Source organism: Lithobates pipiens, unplaced genomic scaffold, assembly GCF_037356315.1.
Source record: "Lithobates pipiens isolate NorthernLeopardFrog02 unplaced genomic scaffold, aLitPip1_a1.2 Scaffold_30, whole genome shotgun sequence".
Classification (NCBI taxonomy): Eukaryota; Metazoa; Chordata; class Amphibia; order Anura; family Ranidae; genus Lithobates; species Lithobates pipiens.
In genome coordinates this window covers 84,794,227-84,814,617 of record NW_027507791.1, presented here as the reverse complement: position 1 = coordinate 84,814,617, position 20,391 = coordinate 84,794,227, and the positions used below count along the sequence as shown (strand labels likewise).

Below are 20,391 nucleotides of genomic sequence, written 5' to 3'. Positions count from 1 at the left end.
CACTCCCTTGTCATTCTGTTTGGATGTCATGAGTGAAGAAAAGGAACGTGTAAACTCCTAGTTGTTGCAGAAAGATTAGTTCCTGTTGCTTTGCCCTGAGTTTCTTGTGAAGTAGTACATAGAAAAAAAAAAAACATTTATGCTTATTACAAGAACACTTTCTATGAACTCATACTGTACATAATTCTCCACCACCCCCGCCCGTTCCAGTGATCTTCACTGTGTGGTCCTGCTAGGTGCCACACAGCTTTTCTAGCTAGAATGTGCCACACAGCTTGTTTTCATAATAGGCATGGACATCACAGTCCTATTCATTCTCATTGGTCAGCTGTTTTCTGATGGAATATGGCTGATCCAAAAGAATGAATGGGGATGGGGCATATATGTGCTCTATGAAGAAGGGTCGCTCGTAAATTCTGGCTAGAAGGTTGTGCAATCTTGGGCATGGTGAATGTTGATCATCACTGAAGAAACAAGGTCATTTTCATTTATTTCCAATTTTGAGTTATAAATCCTGTCAATATTTTACCATCTGTGTCCCTTTGGGGGAGATTTCCCTTCCCTCCCTGCCCCATAGCCAAAACAGGAAGTAAGAGGAAATCTGGGTGTTTTGAATCGCGGGCAGAATCAGCGCTATTCTGCCTGCCATTTCAAAACACTGCTAAAATGACAAATCGCACAATGTGAACTTCAGGTGTCATTCATTTTAATGGCACCTAATGACGCAGTGCAGTTCTGCCAGGATAAATTGATCTGTAATCACAGCAAACCTCGTGAAACACGTGAAGCTTGTCACTCAAGGAGCAGGAGCTTCTTTTGGGCAACAAGCTTTGCACGATGCAGTGAACGAAGCCTTTAAGTGGTTCTAAAAAGCAGAACGTTTATCTTAATGCATTCTATGCATTAAGATAAAAAACCTTCCATGTGCAGAAGCCCCCCAATAGTTACCCGAGACCCATCACGATCCAGTGATGTTGCACAAGAGCCTCGTCTGTCTGGGGACTCTCCCTCCTCATTGGCTGATACAATGCCATTGCTCTCAAAGTTAGTAAGTCAATGCGGAGAGAGAGGGGGTGGGGCTCGGGTGCCTCCATAGCAAGATGCTTGCTGTGGGGGCGGGAGGGAGAGGCCAGGCGTGTCGGCAAGGGACCCAAGAAGAGGGAGATCTGAGCTGCTCTGTGCAAAACCACTGCACAGAGCAGGTATGTATAGCATGTTGTGTTATTTTTGTTTTTGTTTTAAATAACAAAGACTTTAAATATCACTTTAGTTAAGGAAACCCTGGGTTATCACCAGTGTCCCTATTGGAAGATTTCTCCTCTATCTCAGTTCTCATGACAACACAAAAATTTGGAATATTTTTTCACTTTCACTCATGGTGAGAATGGTAATCCATACAAGTGAATAAGGAGAATCTCTCCAGAGGGGACACATACAGTAATAAAAACCTCACAGGTTTTCTAAACCCTTTTCACTCTATCCAAAAAAAATAAAATAAAGATGTTGCCATTAGTTATACTTCACTGTGGCAAGCTGCGTTAAGGGCACTCATGTACAGTAGAGTTTTTTTTTTTAGGATATATATACACATGCGATCAGCTTAATCAGTTTGTAACTTATTAGCAAACACTGGCAGGTCATTTTGGACCTTCATAGACACTTTTAACTATGGCTGGCCACAGATGATCCATTTGTTTTGTTTTTTTTGGATCAGTCGGCCAACCCAAAAAAAAAACCAAATGGATTCCCCATCCACACATTCAAGGTGTATAGTGCAAACCTCCCCACTGCACTATTGTATCTTGACACTGGGGACTCCACTGTCATGCCGCGCACACACGATCGGAATTTCGCCCAGCAAAAGACCGATAAGAGCTTTTCATTGGAAAATGCGACCGTGTGTATGCTCCGTCAGAATTTAGCTGCCCGAATTCCTGCCAGCAAAAATTTGAGAGCATGGTCTCAATTTTTCAAACGGAAAAACTTTCTATCGGAAATTCCGATTGTGTGTATGCAATTCTGACACGCAAAAACTCCCGCATGCTCAGATTCAACTACAAGATGAAAGCTATTGGCTACTGGATATTGAACTTCCTTCTTCTAGTCCCGTCATACGTCACCGCGTTCTTGATGGTGGGAATTGAGTGCGACCGTGTGTATGCAAGACAGCTTGAGCGAAATCCCATCGGAATTCCGTCAGGAAAACCATCATAGCTTTTTTTCTGACCAAAATTCTGATCGTGTGTACGAAGCATTAGAATACACTGATCAGCACTGCAGTTGATTGACTACATGTGCTGATCGAACACAAATTTTCCACAAGTCCTGTTCGAGAAAAGTCAATCACTAGATGGACTCCTCTCTAACAGGAATGGCAGTCTTGGCATACTGATCCACCTATGGCAAGCTATAAAAAAGAACCTAAAAAAATATAAAAAAATAAAAAGGTTTAAAATTGCAGGTTTCACCAACTACTAAAGGCAACATCTGAAAAAAAAGATAATTTCACCTTTGTGTGATTCATACAGCTGTATGTTGGGAGACCTGGTCTTGGAGTCAGATTTCAGCATATCAAGTCCTTGCTATGACCCGAACTTGGGAGGAGAAAAACAAATGCTACAGAGAGCTGCAGGCCTGCGGGCAATGTGTAATGTACAACACCTGGCTCAGATATGCCAAGACTGCCAATGACCTCCCTAATCACCCCGAAGCATAAATAACACCTACAGAAGAGAAAAAATGTCTCCAAACTTCAAAAGCAGCTGAAAGACACAAGCGGTTTTACTGCTCAGAAAAGATGAAGTATAACCTTATCAATTTGTTGGAAACAAAACGAGTGGAATAAATATATAAGCAAAATAAACAACTTGGGCTCAGTTCACACTCATTTGACTTTGGACACTAAGGCCCCTGTCACACGATCGAGTGCGCCTGTCCATTTTTCACGGGGGACCCGATCGAGCCACCCATTATCCACTATGGAGAGGTGGATGTCAGCAGATATGTGTTTTCGGTGACATCGGATCTGACAAAACCTACTGAAAACAGACATATGGCAATACGTTCGCCATCCATCCAGCAGGTCGGATCGGATTAGATGAAAAACGAACAGGCTGTCCGTTTTCATCCGATCTCCCCATAGAGGAGAGCGGGACTCTGACAGGTCCATCGCTGCACAGTGTGCAGAGATGGATTCGTCATCCGCTTGCTCAGCAGGGATCAGCAGGGCGATCCCCACTGAGCAAGCGGAGTCCGTCAAAACTGATCCACCACGTGTGAAAGGGGCCTAAAGTCCCACAACAAGTCATACCTCTCCCTTCTATTTCGGCCTTCTGATTGCTTAAGGTTGAAACATGGGCAGTGACCTCATAATCTCCACCTCATCCAATAAAAGAACGCCTGGCACTCATTCTGAAAAATGCAAAGCGTTCTGAGAATAGGAGCCGCTGCCAAGAAGACAATCCCCCTTGTGGTTTTTATGATGCAAGACAGCCAATCAGCACAGGACCCAGAGGACAATCTAGTAGCAGAGGCTACTACAGTGATTTCCAGCTTCCATAGGCATTTAAAACGGGTATGGCATATGCATAGATACATTGGTCCAAGCTGGACTAATAGAAAATATATAAATAGAGCATGCCTAGAAAAAAATGGTTTGGCAACAGGTGCATCCTATGCAATAAAACTTCTTAGTCCTCCTCAACACATTTCAACACAAATGGACTTCCTCAGGGGCTCCTGCAGAAATCTTTTCATCAATAGCAATCTCTTCAGCAATAGTGCTGCTTGATCTTTTAGAATATGAAGGTCAAATTTGCTTGATTAGTTCCTGTCTGAACTTTATTTCACTTTAAATTAAAGCTGGGAGCTTCCTTTGTCACATTGCAAGTCTATAGACAAGTGATGGAGAACCTTGGCACCCCACATGTTTTGGAACTACATTTCCCATGGTGCTCCAGTACACTGCAGAGTGCCAGAGCATCATGGGAAATGTAGTTCCAAAACATCTGGGGTGCCAAGGTTCGCCATCACTGCTATAGACTGTTATTTTGGACTTTATATAGATCTTCAAACTATAGGAAAGCACTGTAGATCATATTTACACGTTATACACTTTTTTTTTATATTCCTTTAGTAACTTTCGGGTTTCTTGCCTAGGCAAATGATCCCAGGAGTCTTGAGGAGGGGAGGAGAGGAGAGGAGAGGAGGGGTTTTCTCAGCTAAGCACATTCTCCTGCATGCATGCTTGAGCTAAGGGCAAATGGATTCCAAGAAGTAAATGCTACATAAACTATTTGCCCTTACTCAAGATGACCACAACCAGAAAGGCTAGGGGGTGTTTTTCAAATTGATTTCTCAACAAAATAAAGCATGGAATCATGGATGAATGGGGGAGTTTACATAGAATATTAAAAATTTAATTGTGTTTTTGGTGCTCAAGTGCAGTGAGAGTCTGCTTACATTTTGTGTACACAGCATTGCATATCATTTGATTTGATTATCTTAATGAAGGATACCTTTGTCACACTTTGGAAACATTAATAAGAGTTGGCAGCTGATTTTTTTTTTTTTTTTTTTTTTAACGAGTACAGTATCATATTTTCCCTCCAAACACCTTCTACAGCATACTCTATGAATGAATTATAAACCAAACAAAAAACTTTCTAACATGTCACCATCAGACCTCTGTCCAGCATCAAGCCCCAGAGGGCGAAATGAAAAAGGATCAACTTACCCAGCTGGATATGCAACAAGGCCGGTCTTCGGGTCACAGGAGAGACTTCTTCCAGCTGACACCGTGATACCCAGGACCTTCTCCAATGTCACCTGTCACAGACAAATCAAAGTTACAAGCTTAGCACACCGACAGCTGGACTACTTGTGGGAGAGAGGCCTATACACACAGCAAGACAAAGAATCACTGTTATATTCTGCAACTACTAAAACTTAACTGAAGAAATGTTAAAACTGAACTCTGGCATCTCTAAAAATGTCACCTTGCTGTGCCGCCCCCCGGGATAAATACGATTTTTGTCTAGGAGTTAATAAAAATTTTTTTGAATTAATCAGCTTTATACACACTTGCATGATTCCACCTTTTAAGCCTGATCCTTTCCTTGCTTGACCGTTCTCAACTTTCCATCATCATCACGTACAATGCAGGGCGAGCGATCCTGCCTTGTAAATGAAGACGTTGAGGGTCGGCCCAAATCCCTTCAGTGTCAGAGAAATGCCAGGGGAGCAAGGAATAAAGTATTGTTCCTATTCCAATCCACCAAGCCAAAATTAATATGTATGCCTTGGCATTCGTGTGTGTGTGTGTGTGTGTGTGTGTGTGTGTGTGTGTGTGTGTGTGTGTGTGTGTGTGTGTGTGTGTGTGTGTGAGGGTTAAGGTAATTTGAGGGGGTGGGGGCACTGCAAGGTGAACTGTTAAGTATAGCTGGAATAATAATAATAAAAAAAAAAAACCAGACTGTAAATGCAAAAAACAAACAAGGTAATTACCAGAATAAATTTTCCCATTGGTACATTTCTCTTTACCTCTTGTTCCCATGACAACTTTAAACTATTGGTTTTCCTATCCCTTTCTGTCCTGGTGTCAATGTCCACCAGGACAAACACAGATGATGAATCTTCCCTGTGGACAGCAGTAACACACAGACAACCATTTAACACTTCTGCACATCATCCAAGAAAAAAAAAAAAAAAAGTAGTTTGGCCTTGAGGTATACCTAAAATATTTGACATTCATGAAAGCAGGCATGTTAGGCTTACAGGAAAACCCGTTTCCTCTCAGAGGCCACTGATCAATATCTTTACTGACACAAAGAGATGGAGTCCAGGGATGATCATTTGTACTCTTTGGTGCCCCTCTCTGATATAGTGTTACTGAGGACACTCAAAGAGAAGCAGTCTTGATTAGGCTTAATTAGAACATTGTTAAATGGTTATATTAGGGGGGGCTGCTGCACAGTGAAGGTTTTTTTTTTTTTATGCATGATGGTAAAAAAAAAAAAAAAAAAAAAAAAAAAAAAAAAAAAAACCCTCATGGAATTCAAAGTCACATCTATTTGAAAGGGTGTATACACACATACACACACATTACATAGTATTACTGCAAACAAATCTGACTTAAAGGTACACATCGAAACCAAATGTGTTCTGACCAGCCTTAGGCATTCCGGATGCCTAGGTGGTCCATAAACATGAACGTTCAGCCAAACATTCCTGATTATGGCACATGAGAGAAGGGTATGACCAGTCAGTTGTCTCACCAAATAGCAGGCCTTCCATAAACAGGATATTGTTGCTTGGCCAGACCAAAGAACTCCTTTTGGTCTATTGGTAGCTTAAAGGGAACCAGTTAGCTATTTTAAAGAGGAACTTCACTCTCCCATCAACATTATTTTGAAACCTCATTTTGCTAGCCTTAGTAAATAGATAGGAAAGTACATAATATTTACTGGTTTTGAACTTTTTTTTAGATTTCTTTAGTTACTTTTCAGTTACTGTTTTCTTGCCTGGGCAAATGATGCCATACATCCCAGCAGTCTTAAAGGGGTTGTAAACCCTTGTGTTTTTCACCTCAATGCATCATATGCATTAAGGTAAACAAACACCTGGCAGTGACCGGCCCACCACCCCCCCCATTTTACTTACCTGAGCCCTGAAACTTCATCCGGCGGGGATGCGCTCTTCCTCTGTCCAGGGTTGGGGTTCTCTGCTCTTAATTGGATAAATTGATAGCAGCACAGCCATTGGCTCCTGCTTCTGTCAATCAAATCCAATGACGCGGGTGCCGGGGTGGGGCCGAGTCATACATTTGGCGGCTATGGATGCCAAAATGATGGACTTGGGAGCGTGCATGCAAGGTAACCCGGCCCAGGAGAGCACTTCTCCTAGGGGGGTTATCTGATGTGGGGAGGAGCCATGAGAGCCGCCGAGTGATCCAAGAAGACAGTGCTCGGGGCCACTCTGTGCAAAACGAGCTGCACAGAGGAGGGAAGTATGACATTTTTTTTTTTTTAAATAAACAAAGCTTTACAAATCACTTTGAGGGGAGAGTAGGGTATTTCACAGCTATGAACACACTCCTGCATGCATGCTTGAGCTAAGGGCAGATGGATTCCAGGAAGTAAATGTTACCTGAATCATTTGCCCTTACTCAAGGTAACCTCTAGCATTTCTGGACATGGCTATTTTTCAAAGTGATTTCTCAACAAAATAAAGCAGACATGGATGGTTGCTTTGAATATAAAAACAAAAAAAAAAAACTGTGTTTTTGATTTGTATTGCACACATGCAGTTTTTAAATATTATAAATGTCCCACCCAAGATCAATTCCCCCGAGATACCTATTATGATCTTGAACAGGCAAATTATCCTCTATGTTCCTCTCTGAAACCAGCTTGATGTGGTCACTAGATACAAGATTTCAGGACTTGGCACCACCAAATGCCATCATCACCTTGTTCCATTAGAATGCTCCTATTGGACACTGAAGCACTCTCACTGGACAGGCAAAAGGCATTTATTTCCAAAATTAGCAAGTCGGGATACAAAGTGACCAAGTAAAGCAAAAGCCAAACTCTTGAGATTGATTCCTTTTTACATCTAAATATACAAACAGATGGCAGGTTCACTTTGAAGTAAAATATTAAAACACAGATGCGTGTTTATCTGGTCTTTGCATCTCTGATGACTCCTTGACAACTCTCCTGATATGAGAGACACCCAAAGTAGATGATAGGCTTTATTATCAAGTTTAAACTTGGACGTGTTTATACTAGGAAGGTTGATCGCTGTTTTTAGGAGAGGATTCTTTTGAAATCCTATCGTCTGATCTTTGGATATATTCCAGACAACTACGCCCTGTGTCTTCCCACTTGGTATCTAAAAATCTATCCTTCTTGTGACCTCCAGGCAAATGTCATTTCAACAAACTGTGAAGCCTCAAAACTGTAGATTTCAAACAACTTTCTGAATCATCTCTTGGGGGCTCTAGTGTTACTAAAGCAAGCTTTTTTCTCCGAATTATGAAGTTGTCAAAACAACAAAAAATAAATAAAAAATAAAAGGTACAGCGCTTTTCTATAACCCAGAGGCAACCTGACCAATGCAGCTTTGCTGATAACTACAACCGTTTAGCATACAATCCTAGAACGGATCCCCCAACGGTCAAAACATATTTCAGTCCGCTGTACAAAAGAAACAATGTTGTACAAGGGTATAAAACAAGTTTCCGGACACGTCACATCTTGTACGGATGGCAGAACGATAATGGTGCCAGGTGACCACACAATGCAACTAAAGCAGTTATAAGCGACCCATGCAATGTACAGTGAGAGAAAAAAAATATTTGATCCCCTGCTGATTTTGTATGTTTGACCACTGACAAAGAAATGATCAGTCTAAATTTAATGGTAAGTTTATTTTAACAGCGAGAGACAGAAGAACAAAAAAGTCTAGAAAATCTAGAAAAACATTTCAAAAAATGCATAAATTGATTTGCAGTTTAACCACTTGAGGACCGCCGTATTGCCATTGTACGTCAGCACAATGGCACAGGCAGGCATAATCACGTACATCTACGTGATTGCCTTCCAGCGGGTGGGGGGTCCGATCGGACCCCCTCCCGCTGGTTACGGCGGTCCGATTTGGTCCAGGAGCGCTCCGTGATGAGGGGATGGCCGTTGGTTTTCGGCCACCCCCTCTGGATCGCTCCTGGCCAATGAGAAGCTTCCTCCCCTGTGTATTGTTTACACAGGAAGGAGGAAGTGATGTCATTCTCCTCGGGGCGGTCTTTTTGACCGGACTACGAGGAGAACAGTAAAAGTAAGTGTGCACCAACACTACACTGACATGTAGGTACACACAGGCACACAAACCCCCCCCGATCCCCCCCCCGATCGCCCCCCGATCCCCCCCCCCCCCCGCCCCCCCTCCCCCCCCAGTCACAGTGTCACTGATTGCATTGATCATTTCTTTACTGATCAATGCATTCAGTGTCAGTTGTGACAGTAAAAACTGTCAGGACAGTTAGTGTTAGGTCCAGGGTAGCCCCCTATCACCCCCCAATAAAGATTTAACCCCCTGATTGCCCCTAGAGTTAACCCTTTCACCCCCTTTTGCCAGTGTCACTAAGCGATCATTTTTCTGATCGCTGCATGTGTCGCTAGGTAGCTAGTTATTTTTTTAGGTTCACCGCCAGGTTTTTATAGCGCTAGGTACCCCGATATACTACCCAATAATGTTTTTAACCCCCTGATTGCCGCTAGTTAACCCTTTCACCCCCTTTTGCCAGTGTCACTAAGCGATCGTTTTTCTGATCGCTGCATTAGTGTCGCTACAGTCGCTAGGTAGCTAGTTATTTTTTTAGGTTCACCGCCAGGTTTTTATAGCGCTAGGTACCCCGATATACTACCCAATAATGGTTTTAACCCCCTGATTTCCGCTAGTTAACCCTTTCACCCCCTTTTGCCAGTGTCACTAAGCGATAATTTTTCTGAACGCTGCATCAGTGTCGCTAGTGTCGCTAGGTAGCTAGTTATTTTTTTAGGTTCACCGCCAGGTTTTTATAGTGCTAGGTACCCTGATATACTACCCAATAATGGTTTTAACCCCCTGATTGCTGCTAGTTAACCCTTTCACCCCCTTTCACCAGCGATCACAGTATAAGTGTCACTGGTGACGCTGGTTAGCCAGTTAGTTATTTAGGTTCCCCGTCAGGTTTTTATATAGCGCCAGGGACCCCCATATACTACCTAATAAAAATTTGAACCCCCTGATTGCCCCTAGTTAACCCTTTCACCACTGATCACCGTATAAGTGTTACGGGTGACTCTGGTTAGTTTGTTTTTTATAGCATTTTATATTCAAATCCGGAAGGCAGTGCTTGGTTTTCGGGGCCCCGTACGTGGCTAGGCTCCCAAAAAGTCCCCCACATGTGGTATCCCCGTACTCGGGAGAAGCAGCAGAATGTATTTTGGGGTGTCATTTCACATATGCCCATAGCATGTGTGAGCAATATATCATTTAGTGACAACTTGGTGCAAAAAAAAAAAAGTTTGTAATATTCCCGCAACTTGTGGCAAAATATAAAATATTCCATGGACTCAACATGCCTCTCAGTAAATAGCTTGGGGTGTCTACTTTCCAAAATGGGGTCATTTTGGGGGGTTTTGTGCTATTTTGGCATTTTATGGCCTTCGAAACTGTGATAGGTAGTGAGGAGTTAAATCAAAAATTTGCACCCTTAGAAATCCTGAAGGTGGTGATTGGTTTTCGGGGTGCCCTGCGCGACTAGACTCCCAAAAAGTCCCACACACGTGGTATCGCCATACTCGGGAGAAGTAGCGGAATATATTTTGGGGTGCAATTCCACATATAACCATGGCATGTGTGAGCAATATATCATTTAGTGACAACTTTTTGTAAAAAAAATTTTTTTTTTTTTTTTTTGTCATTATTCAATCCCTTAGGACAAAAAAAATAAATATTCAATGGGCTCAACATACCCATCAGCAATTTCCTTGGGGTGTCTACTTTCCAAAATGGGGTCATTTGGTGGGGATTTGTACTGCCCTGCCATTTTAGCACCTCAAGAAATGAGATCGGCAGTCATAAATTAAAAGCTGTGTAAATTCCAGAAAATGTACTCTAGTTTGTAGACGCTATAACTTTTGCGCAAACCAAAAAATATACGCTTATTGACATTTTTTTTACTAAAGACATGTGGCTAAATAAATTTTGCCCTCAATGTATGACTAAAATTTAGTTTATTCGATTTTTCTTATAACAAAAAGAAGAAAATATCTTTTTTTTTCAAAATTTTCGCTCTTTTTCCATTTATATCGCAAAAAAAAAAAAATCGCAGAGGCAATCAAATACCATCAAAAGAAAGCTCTATTTGTGGGAAGAAAAGGACGCAAATTTCGTTTGGGTGCAATATTGCATGACCGCGCAATTACCAGTTAAAGCAGCGCAGTGCGAAATTGCAAAAAGACCTCTGGTCCTTAAGGTGTTTATTGGTCCGGAGCTGAAGTGGTTAATGAGTGAAATAAGATTTCCGGCTCTCAGGTGTCTTCTATACAGGTAATGAGCTGAGATTATTCGCAAATGGAAGAAACACCAAATAACTGTCAATCTCCCTCGGTCTGGGGCTCCATGCAGGATCTCACCTCATGGAGTTTCAATGACCATGAGAACGGTGAGGAATCTGCAACAGAACTACACAGGAGAATCTTGTCAATGATCTCAAGGCAGCTGGGACCATAGTCAACAAGAAAACAATTGGTAACACACTACGCCATGAAGGACTGAAATCCTGCAGCGCCCGCAAGTTCCCCCTGCTCAAGGAAGCTCATGTACTAGATGTTCATTAACAGACTTCAGAGGAGAACTGGGTAAAAGTGGTGTGGTCAGATAAGAACAAAATCAAGCTCTTTGGCGGGGGGGGGGGGGGGAGGAGGAGGAGGAGGAGGAGGAGGAGGAGGAGGAGGAGGAGGAGGAGGAGGAGGAATGCTGCCTCTGACCCCAAGAAAACCATCCCCATCATCAAACATGGGAGGTGGAAACATTATGCTTTGGGGGCGCTTTTCTGCCAAGGGGACAGGACAACTTCACCAAATCAAGGGGATGATGAACAGGGCCATGTACCGTTGAATTTTGGGCAAGAACCTCCATTCCACAGCCAGGGCATTGAAAATGGGTCATGGACAGGTATTCCAGCATGACAATGACCCAAAACACATGGCCAAGGCAATAAAGGAATGGCTTAAGAAGAACCATATTAAGGTCATGTACTTAGAACATTTGTACTTAGTATTGCAGCATTGCCATCCCGCTTTACCACCATTTGGACTATTTGCTTCTCCACTGCAACTCTCTTTAATGGAGACCACCTGCCCCATGTACGTGGTGCCGGATGACAGGCTGACCCTGCATGCCCAGAGATGATTTGGGATTAGGAACTCTGAACAGTCCCACCATTTCTGGGCGCAGCTCATCATTTGCTTTATATGCAGAGTTTAGCTGCGTATAAATGTGGCGTTTAGCTGCATGTGACTGGTGCCACCTAGTCACCCATCTGAATGAGGCCTGGTTCACACAGGACGTATCAGTGCGTACCCTGTGAGAGGGCCACGTGTACCCACCTGGGGATGTACAGATGTTCCCTGCAATAGTAGGTGAGGTTGAAAAAAAACACAAGTCCATCAAGTCCAACCTATGTGTGTGATTATATGTTAGTATTACATTGTATATCCCTGTATGTTGTGGTCGTTCAGTTGCTTATCTAATAGTTTCTTGAAACTATTAATGCCCCTCGCTGAGACCACCAACTGCGGAAGGGAATTCCACATCATTGCTGCTCTTACGGTAAAGAACCCTTTACGTAGTGGCCATGAGCCTTCTTAAACTTCTTTTTGCAAAAAAGTTTTATCCCTATTGTATGGTCACCAGTATGGTATTTGTATATTGAAATCATATCCCCTCTCAAGCGTCTCTTCTCCAGAGAGAATAAGTTCAGTGCTTGCCACCTTTCCTCGTAACTAATATCCTCCAGACTCTTTATCAGCTTTGTTGCCCTTCTTTGTACTCGCTCCATTTCCAGTACATCCTTCCTGAGGACTGGTGCTCAGAACTGGACAGCATATTCCAGGTGCGGCTGGACCAGAGTCTTGTAGAGCGGGAGAATTAACGTTTTATCTCTGGAGTTGATCCCCTTTTTAATGCATGGCAATATTCTGTTTGCTCTGATAGCAGTAGCTTAGCATTGCATGCCATTGCTGAGCCTATCATCTGCTAGGACCCCCAGGTCCTTTTCAATTCTAGATTCCCGAGAGGTTCTCTCCCCAGTGTATGGATTGCATTCCTATTTTTGCAACCCAAATGCATTATTTTACATTTTTCTACATTGAACCTCATTTGCCATGTAGTTGCCCACCCCATTAATTTGTTCAGATCTTTTTGCAAGGTTTCCACATCCTGCAGAGAAGTTATTGCCCTACTTACACTTCCCATCCTTGCTGCTAATCCAAATTGTGATAGCAGATCAGTCTCAGGGGCCTAGAGCATACTCCCAGTATTTCCCTTTAGCTTCATCCCTTTGGAGCTCTATCCATAAGGGTTCAACCTCCTCCCTAGCTCCCTTAGTGATGTCATCTCTCACATTCACTTGTACATTATTCTTGATATATATACCCCTCCTCCTTTTTTACCCTTTCTATCCTTGCAATAAAGTGTATACCCTTGAATGTTTTCCAGCCAATCATGAGAGCTGTTGAACCAGGTCTCTGAAATTCCCACAAAATCCCAATCCCCCTTGTACAATAGTATTTCTAGCTCACCCATGTAGTGGCCTAGCAAGTCTCCAGACCTTAATCCCACAGAAAATATGTGGAGGGAGCTAGCGGTTCGAGTTACCAAATGTCAGCCTCAAAACCTTAATGACTTGGAGGATCTGTAAAGAGGAGTGGGACAAAATCCCTACTGAGATGTGTGCAAACCTGGTGGCCAACTACAAGAAATGTCTCACCTCTGTAATTGCCAATAAGGGTTTTGCCACCAAGTAGTAAGTCATCTAAGTCATGTTTTGCAAAGGGGTATAATACTTATTTCGCTCATTAACCACTTAAGGACCGCCTCACACCGATATACGTCGGCAGAATGGCACAGCTGGGCACAATCACGTACCTGTACGTGGTTCTTTAAGTGCCCAGCCGTGGATCGGGAGAGCGCCGGCACGCTCCCGACCTGGCCCTGAGCTCCCTGCCTGTGACCGCAGAACCAGCGGACCCAATCGCCGCTGGTGTCCCGCGACCGGGTCACAGAGCTGAAGAACGAGGAGGGGTCTGTGTAAACAACCCTCTCCCTGTGCTTCCTAGTGTGACTGTCACCGATCGTCTGTTCCCTTTTATAGGGAAAGGCTATCAGTGATGTCACATGTCAGGCCACGCCCCCTACAATAAAAAAAAAAACATAATGTCATACATAACCTCTACACTGCCCCCTAGTGGTTAACCCATTCACTGCCAGTGTCATTTACACAGGAATCAGTGAATTTAACCACCTTCAGACCGGACCATTTTGCTGGTAAATGACCAGAGGTCTTTTTACAATTTGGCACTGCGCTGCTTTAACTGGTAATTGCGCGGTCATGCAATGTTGTACCCAAACAAAATTTGCGTCCTTTTCTTCCCACAAATAGAGCTTTCTTTTGATGGTATTTGATTGCCTCTGCGATTTTTATTTTTTGCGATATAAACGTAAAAAGACCGCAAATTTTGAAAAAAAATGATATTTTCTACTTTTTGTTATTAGAAAAATCCAATAAACTCAATTTTAGTCATACATTTAGGCCAAAATGTATTCAGCCACATGTCTTTGGTAAAAAAAAAGTCAATAATTGTATATTTATTGGTTTGCGCAAAAGTTGTCACATCTACAAACTAAGGTATGTTTTCTGGAATTTACGCAGCTTTTAGTTTACGACTGCCTATCTCATTTCTTGAGGTGCTAAAATGGCAGGGCAGTACAAAACCCCCCCAAATGACCCCATTTTGGAAAGTAGACACCCTAAGGAAATTGATAAGTGGCATGTTGAGCCCATTGAATATTTTATTTTTTTGCCTCAAGCGATTGAATAATGACAAAAAATAATTTTTTTTTTTTTTTTTTTACACAAAGTTGTCACTAAATGATATATTGCTCACACATGCTATGGGCATATGTGAAATGACACCCCAAAATAAATTCTGCTGCTTCTCCTGAGTACGGGGATACCACATATGTGGGACTTTTTGGGAGCCTAGCCGCGTACGGGGCCCCGAAAACCAAGCACCGCCTTCAGGCTTTCTAAGGGCGTAAATTTTTGATTTCACTTCTCACTACCTATTACAGTTTTGAAGGCCATAAAATGCCAAGATGGCACAAAACCCCCACAAATGACCCCATTTTAGAAAGTAGACACCCCAAGCTATTTGCTGAGAGCCATGTTGAGTCCATGGAATATTTTATATTTTGCCACAAGTTGCGGGAAAATTACAAACTTTTTTTTTTTTTTCCACAAAGTTGTCACTAAATGATATATTGCTCACGCATGCCATGGGCATATGTGAAATGACACCCCAAAATAAATTCTGCTGCTTCTCCTGAGTACGGGGATACCACATATGTGGGACTTTTTGGGAGCCTAGCCGCGTACGGGGCCCCGAAAACCAAGCACCGCCTTCAGGCTTTCTAAGGGCGTTACAGTTTTGAAGGCCATAAAATGCCAAGATGGCACAAACCCCCCCCCAAATGACCCCATTTTGGAAAGTAGACACCCCTAAATTTAGGGGTACACTAGTGAGACTAGGTAATAAATGGCGGGTGCCCTGAAACTATAAAAAAAATAACTAACCAACCAGCGTCACCTGTAACAGTTATATGGTGATCACTGGTGAAAGGGTTAACTAGGGGGCAATCAGGGGGCTTTATGCGGTAGTATATGGGGGTCCCTGGCGCTATAAAAAGCTGCGGCGAACCTAAATACCTACCTGCCTAACTAGCGTCACCTGTGACACTAATACAGTGATCAGAAAAACGATCGCTTATTAGGCTGGGTTCACACTGGAGCGATGTGGGAACGCCACGAATGCGCGGCGGGTTCCCGCATCGCATGCCTCCCGGCGGCAGTTCACACTGCCCTATGCGAACTGCTGGGAGTGTCAGTGAAATGTTAATGACACCCCCAGATCAGTTCGCATATCGCAGTGCGATCTGCAAACTCGGATCGCATGGTGTGAACACCCATGCGATCCGATTCTGCTGCGGACCAAAAAAAGGGTCCCGTGCGAGTTTGCGGCGGGTGCGGCGGGTGCGACACGAATTCAGCCATACTATCTGTATGGCTGAACTCGAATCGCACAGAGATCGGATGTGATTTGCACTGCAGTGCGGTGCGAATCACATCCGTTCTCATAAACCGCTGCAATGTGAACCTAGCCTTAGTGACACTGGCGACGGGGGGTGATCACGGGGTTAAACCTTTATTGGGGGGGTTAGGGGGGTACCTTAGAACTAAAGGGGGCTAACCCTAACTGCCCTAACAGTTATTACAGTCACAAATGACACCCGCCGGGTGATCAGGGGGTTAAACCTTTATTAGGTAATAAATGGCGGGTGCCCTGAAACTATAAAAAAATAACTAACCAACCAGCGTCACCTGTAACAGTTATATGGTGAACACTGGTGAAAGGGTTAACTAGGGGGAAATCAGGGGGCTTTATGCGGTAGTATAAGGGGGTCCCTGGCGCTATAAAAAGCTGCGGCGAACCTAAATACCTACCTGCCTAACTAGCGTCACCTGTGACACTAATACAGCGATCAGAAAAATGATCGCTTATTAGGCTGGGTTCACACTGGAGCGATGCGGGAACGCCACGAATCCGCGGCGGGTTCCCGCATCGCATGCCTCCCGGCGGCAGTTCACACTGCCCTATGCGAACTGCTGTGAGTGTCAGTGAAATGTTAATGACACCCCCAGATCAGTTCGCATATCGCAGTGCGATCTGCAAACTCGGATCGCATGGTGTGAACACCCATGCGATCCGATTCTGCTGCGGGCCAAAAAAAGGGTCCCGTGCGAATTTGCGGCGGGTGCGACACGAATTCAGCCATACTATCTGTATGGCTGAACTCGAATCGCACAGAGATCGGATGTGATTTGCACTGCAGTGCGGTGCGAATCACATTCGTTCTCATAAACCGCTGCAATGTGAACCCAGCCTTAGTGACACTGGCGAGGGGGGGTGATCACGGGGTTAAACCTTTATTGGGGGGGTTAGGGGGGCACATTAGAACTAAAGGGGGCTAACCCTAACTGCCCTAACAGTTATTACAGTCACAAATGACACCAATGCAAAAAAAAAAAAAAAAGCAATTGGTGTCACTGTGACTGGGGGGGCAGGGGTAATTGGGGGGTGATCGGGGGGTAAAGGGGGGGTGTGAGTGTGCCTGGCATGTTCTACTGTGTAGTGTAGTGCTTGTGCAACTCACCGATGCTCTCTCCTCGGTGCCGGAACGAAAAATACCGACACAGAGGAGAGAATACATCACTTCCTCTCCTGTGTTTACATTACAGGAGAGGAAGTGATGTCACGGGACATTTTCATTCGTCGGGAGCGATCGCGAGGGGGTGGCCATGAATGAATGGCCGTCCCCTCGTCCGGGATCGCTCCCGAACGAATACCGACCGCCGCAGGCACCGGGCGGGGGCCCGATCGGGCCCCCGCCCGCGGGCAGGCAAGGACGTACATGTAAGCCCTTATGCCTGCCCGTGCCATTCTGTCGACGTACATCGTCGTGCGGCGGTCGGCAAGTGGTTAAATAGCACTGAGTGATGTATAAATGACAATGGTCCCAAAAATGTGTCAAAAATGTTCGATGTGTCCGCCATAATGTCGCAGTCACAATAAAAAAAAGAAAAAAAAAGAAAAAAAAAAAAAGAAAATCGCTGATCGCCGCCATTACTAGTAAAATAATTTTTTTTTTTTAATAAAAATGCTTTAAAACTATCCCCGGACTTACCTGTACACAGAGTTCTCCAGCGCAACGCTGTCATGGCTCCCTGGCACTGACATCTTGACCCAGTCTTCCTTCCAGGTTTGTGGGCTCCGGCTGCCATAATGTCACTCCCACACATGTGCGCGGTAGCCCTCCACTGCGGCACGGAGCTCTGAAGGTCCGGCACAGTATGTCGTCCCTTCAGAGTGCATGTGCGGTGGTGTCACCGGCTGTATGCTGTGTGGATATCTCTTAAACAGTGCAACTTTAGGAGATATTCACTGTACTTACAGGTAAGCCTTATTATAGCCTTACCTGTAGGTACAAGTTCAAAAGTGGTGTTTTAAGTGGATGTAAACCCCACTCTCATCCTTTCTAAACTACTGCAATATTGGTTATCTAGAAGGATATACATGTCTCCTGCACGTATCCTTATCTGTCTAATGTCTCCCCTCTGTCTGCTATGAGACCCGAAAAACTGCAGATTTTGTGGGTGGGTCTGTTTTCCAGGCTCAGTGGGTGGAGTCGTGATGTCAGTAGACTCCCCGCCCACCTCTACACTCCCCTCGTCAATATGCATATTGTCCTGTGTATTTCTTACACTGAACTTCTGCTATGATCACTAACATCCAGTCAAATAGGTGTGGAACAACCAATCCTGGCAGAGCAGCAGAAGAAAGGAGTGGGGGGGAATTAAAAAATAATGCATGTCTCTTAGAGCCCATTCACACAGGGGCAACACGACTTGTAGGCGACTTGAGTGAGGCAACTTGGACACGACTTGAGTTTAGATCACAGCGCGACTTGGGACGACTTCAACACGACTTGTGATGACTTCAAGCCCGACTTGGGACGACTTACAAGTCGCCCCAGGCCAGGCGACTTTTGCCGAGGCCAAGCAGAGAATGAGCTCAAGGGGGAACTCCACGGCAAATTTCTGAAAAAAATTTGGCGTGGGTTCCCCCTCCGAGAGCATACCAGGCCCTTAGGTCTGGTATGGATTCCAAGGGGAACCCCCTACGCCGAAAAAACGGCGTGGGGGTCCCCCCCAGATCCACACCAGACCCTTATCCGAGCACGCTACCCGGCCGGCCAGGAAAGGGGGTGGGGACGAGCGGGCGCCCCCCCCCTCCTGAGCCGTACCAGGCCGCGTGCCCTCAACATGGGGGGGTGCCTTGGGGGAGGGGGGGCGTGCGGCCCCCCCACCCCAAAGCACCTTGTCCCCATGTCGATGAGGACAAGGGCCTCTTCCCGACAACCCTGGCCGTTGGTTGTCGGGGTCTGCGGGCGGGGGGCTTATCGGAATCCGGGAGCCCCCTTTAATAAGGGGGCCCCCGGATACCGGCCCCCCACCCTATGTGAATGAGTATGGGGTACAATGTACCCCTACCCATTCACCTGTGGAAAAAAAGTACAAAAAAAAAACACAACACAGGGAAAAAATATTTTATTGCACAGCTCCGGGGGTCTTCCGTCTTCGGGGGTCTTCTCGCCGGACTCCTCCGCTATCTTCTTGTAGCTCTTTTGCTAGCGGAGGAGTCCGGCTTTCTTCCTCCCCGCCGCCGGCCTCTTCTCCCGACTTCGGGGGTCTTGTCCCCCTCTTCGGTTCTTCTGCCGGGCCACCGCGCCTTCTTATAGCTCTTTTACAGGCGGTGGCCCGGTCTTCTGTCGCCGCCGCCGCCTTCCGTTCTTCTTCTTCTTCTTCTTCTTCTTCTCCAGGAGATGTTGACACGACGCTCTCTCCGGCCACAATGCCAGGGACGCGCTCCGCTGCCACTTATATAGGGACAATGGGGCGGTGTCACATGGGTTGGTCACATGGGTTGATGTCACATGGTGACCCCGCCCCCTTACCATGTGACATCAACCCATGTGACCAACCCATGTGACACCGCCCCATTGTCCCTATATAAGTGGCAGCGGAGCGCGTCCCTGGCATTGTGGCCGGAGAGAGCGTCGTGTCAACATCTCCTGGAGAAGGAGAAGGAGAAGGAGAAGGAGAAGGAGAAGGAGAAGGAGAAGGAGAAGGAGAAGGAGAAGGAGAAGAAGAAGAAGAAGAAGAAGAAGAAGAAGAAGAAGAAGAAGAAGAACGGAAGGCGGCGACAGAAGACCGGGCCACCGCCTGTAAAAGAGCTATAAGAAGGCGCGGTGGCCCGGCAGAAGAACCGAAGAGGGGGACAAGACCCCCCGAAGTCGGGAGAAGAGGCCGGCGGCGGGGAGGAAGAAAGCCGGACTCCTCCGCTAGCAAAAGAGCTACAAGAAGATAGCGGAGGAGTCCGGCGAGAAGACCCCCGAAGACGGAAGACACCCGGAGCTGTGCAATAAAATATTTTTTCCCTGTGTTGTGTTTTTTTTTTGTACTTTTTTTCCACAGGTGAATGGGTAGGGGTACATTGTACCCCATACTCATTCACATAGGGTGGGGGGCCGGTATCCGGGGGCCCCCTTATTAAAGGGGGCTCCCGGATTCCGATAAGCCCCCCGCCCGCAGACCCCGACAACCAACGGCCAGGGTTGTTGGGAAAAGGCCCTTGTCCTCATCGACATGGGGACAAGGTGCTTTGGGGTGGGGGGGCCGCACGCCCCCCCCTCCCCCAAGGCACCCCCCATGTTGAGGGCACGCGGTCTGGTACGGCTCAGGAGGGGGGGGGGGCCGCCCGCTCGTCCCCACCCCCTTTCCTGGCCGGCTGGGTAGCGTGCTCGGATAAGGGTCTGGTGTGGATCTGGGGGGGACCCCCACGCCGTTTTTTCGGCGTAGGGGGTTCCCCTTGGAATCCATACCAGACCTAAGGGCCTGGTATGCTCTCGGAGGGGGAACCCACGCCAAATTTTTTTCAGAAATTT

The 20,391-nt window shown here is 45.5% G+C and overlaps 1 protein-coding gene across 4 annotated transcripts in view; it reads right to left on the bottom strand.

The window, feature by feature from the left end:
• Positions 1 to 20,391, bottom strand: part of MAPKBP1 (mitogen-activated protein kinase binding protein 1) — a 253,694-nt gene that overhangs the window by 133,124 nt on the left and 100,179 nt on the right. For all 4 annotated transcript variants that reach the window (XM_077464526.1, XM_077464529.1, XM_077464528.1 and 1 more), the window contains one exon: positions 4,736 to 4,827. In XM_077464526.1, the coding sequence (XP_077320652.1) occupies positions 4,736 to 4,827 (92 nt within the window). The remainder of the gene's footprint in view (positions 1 to 4,735; positions 4,828 to 20,391) is intronic.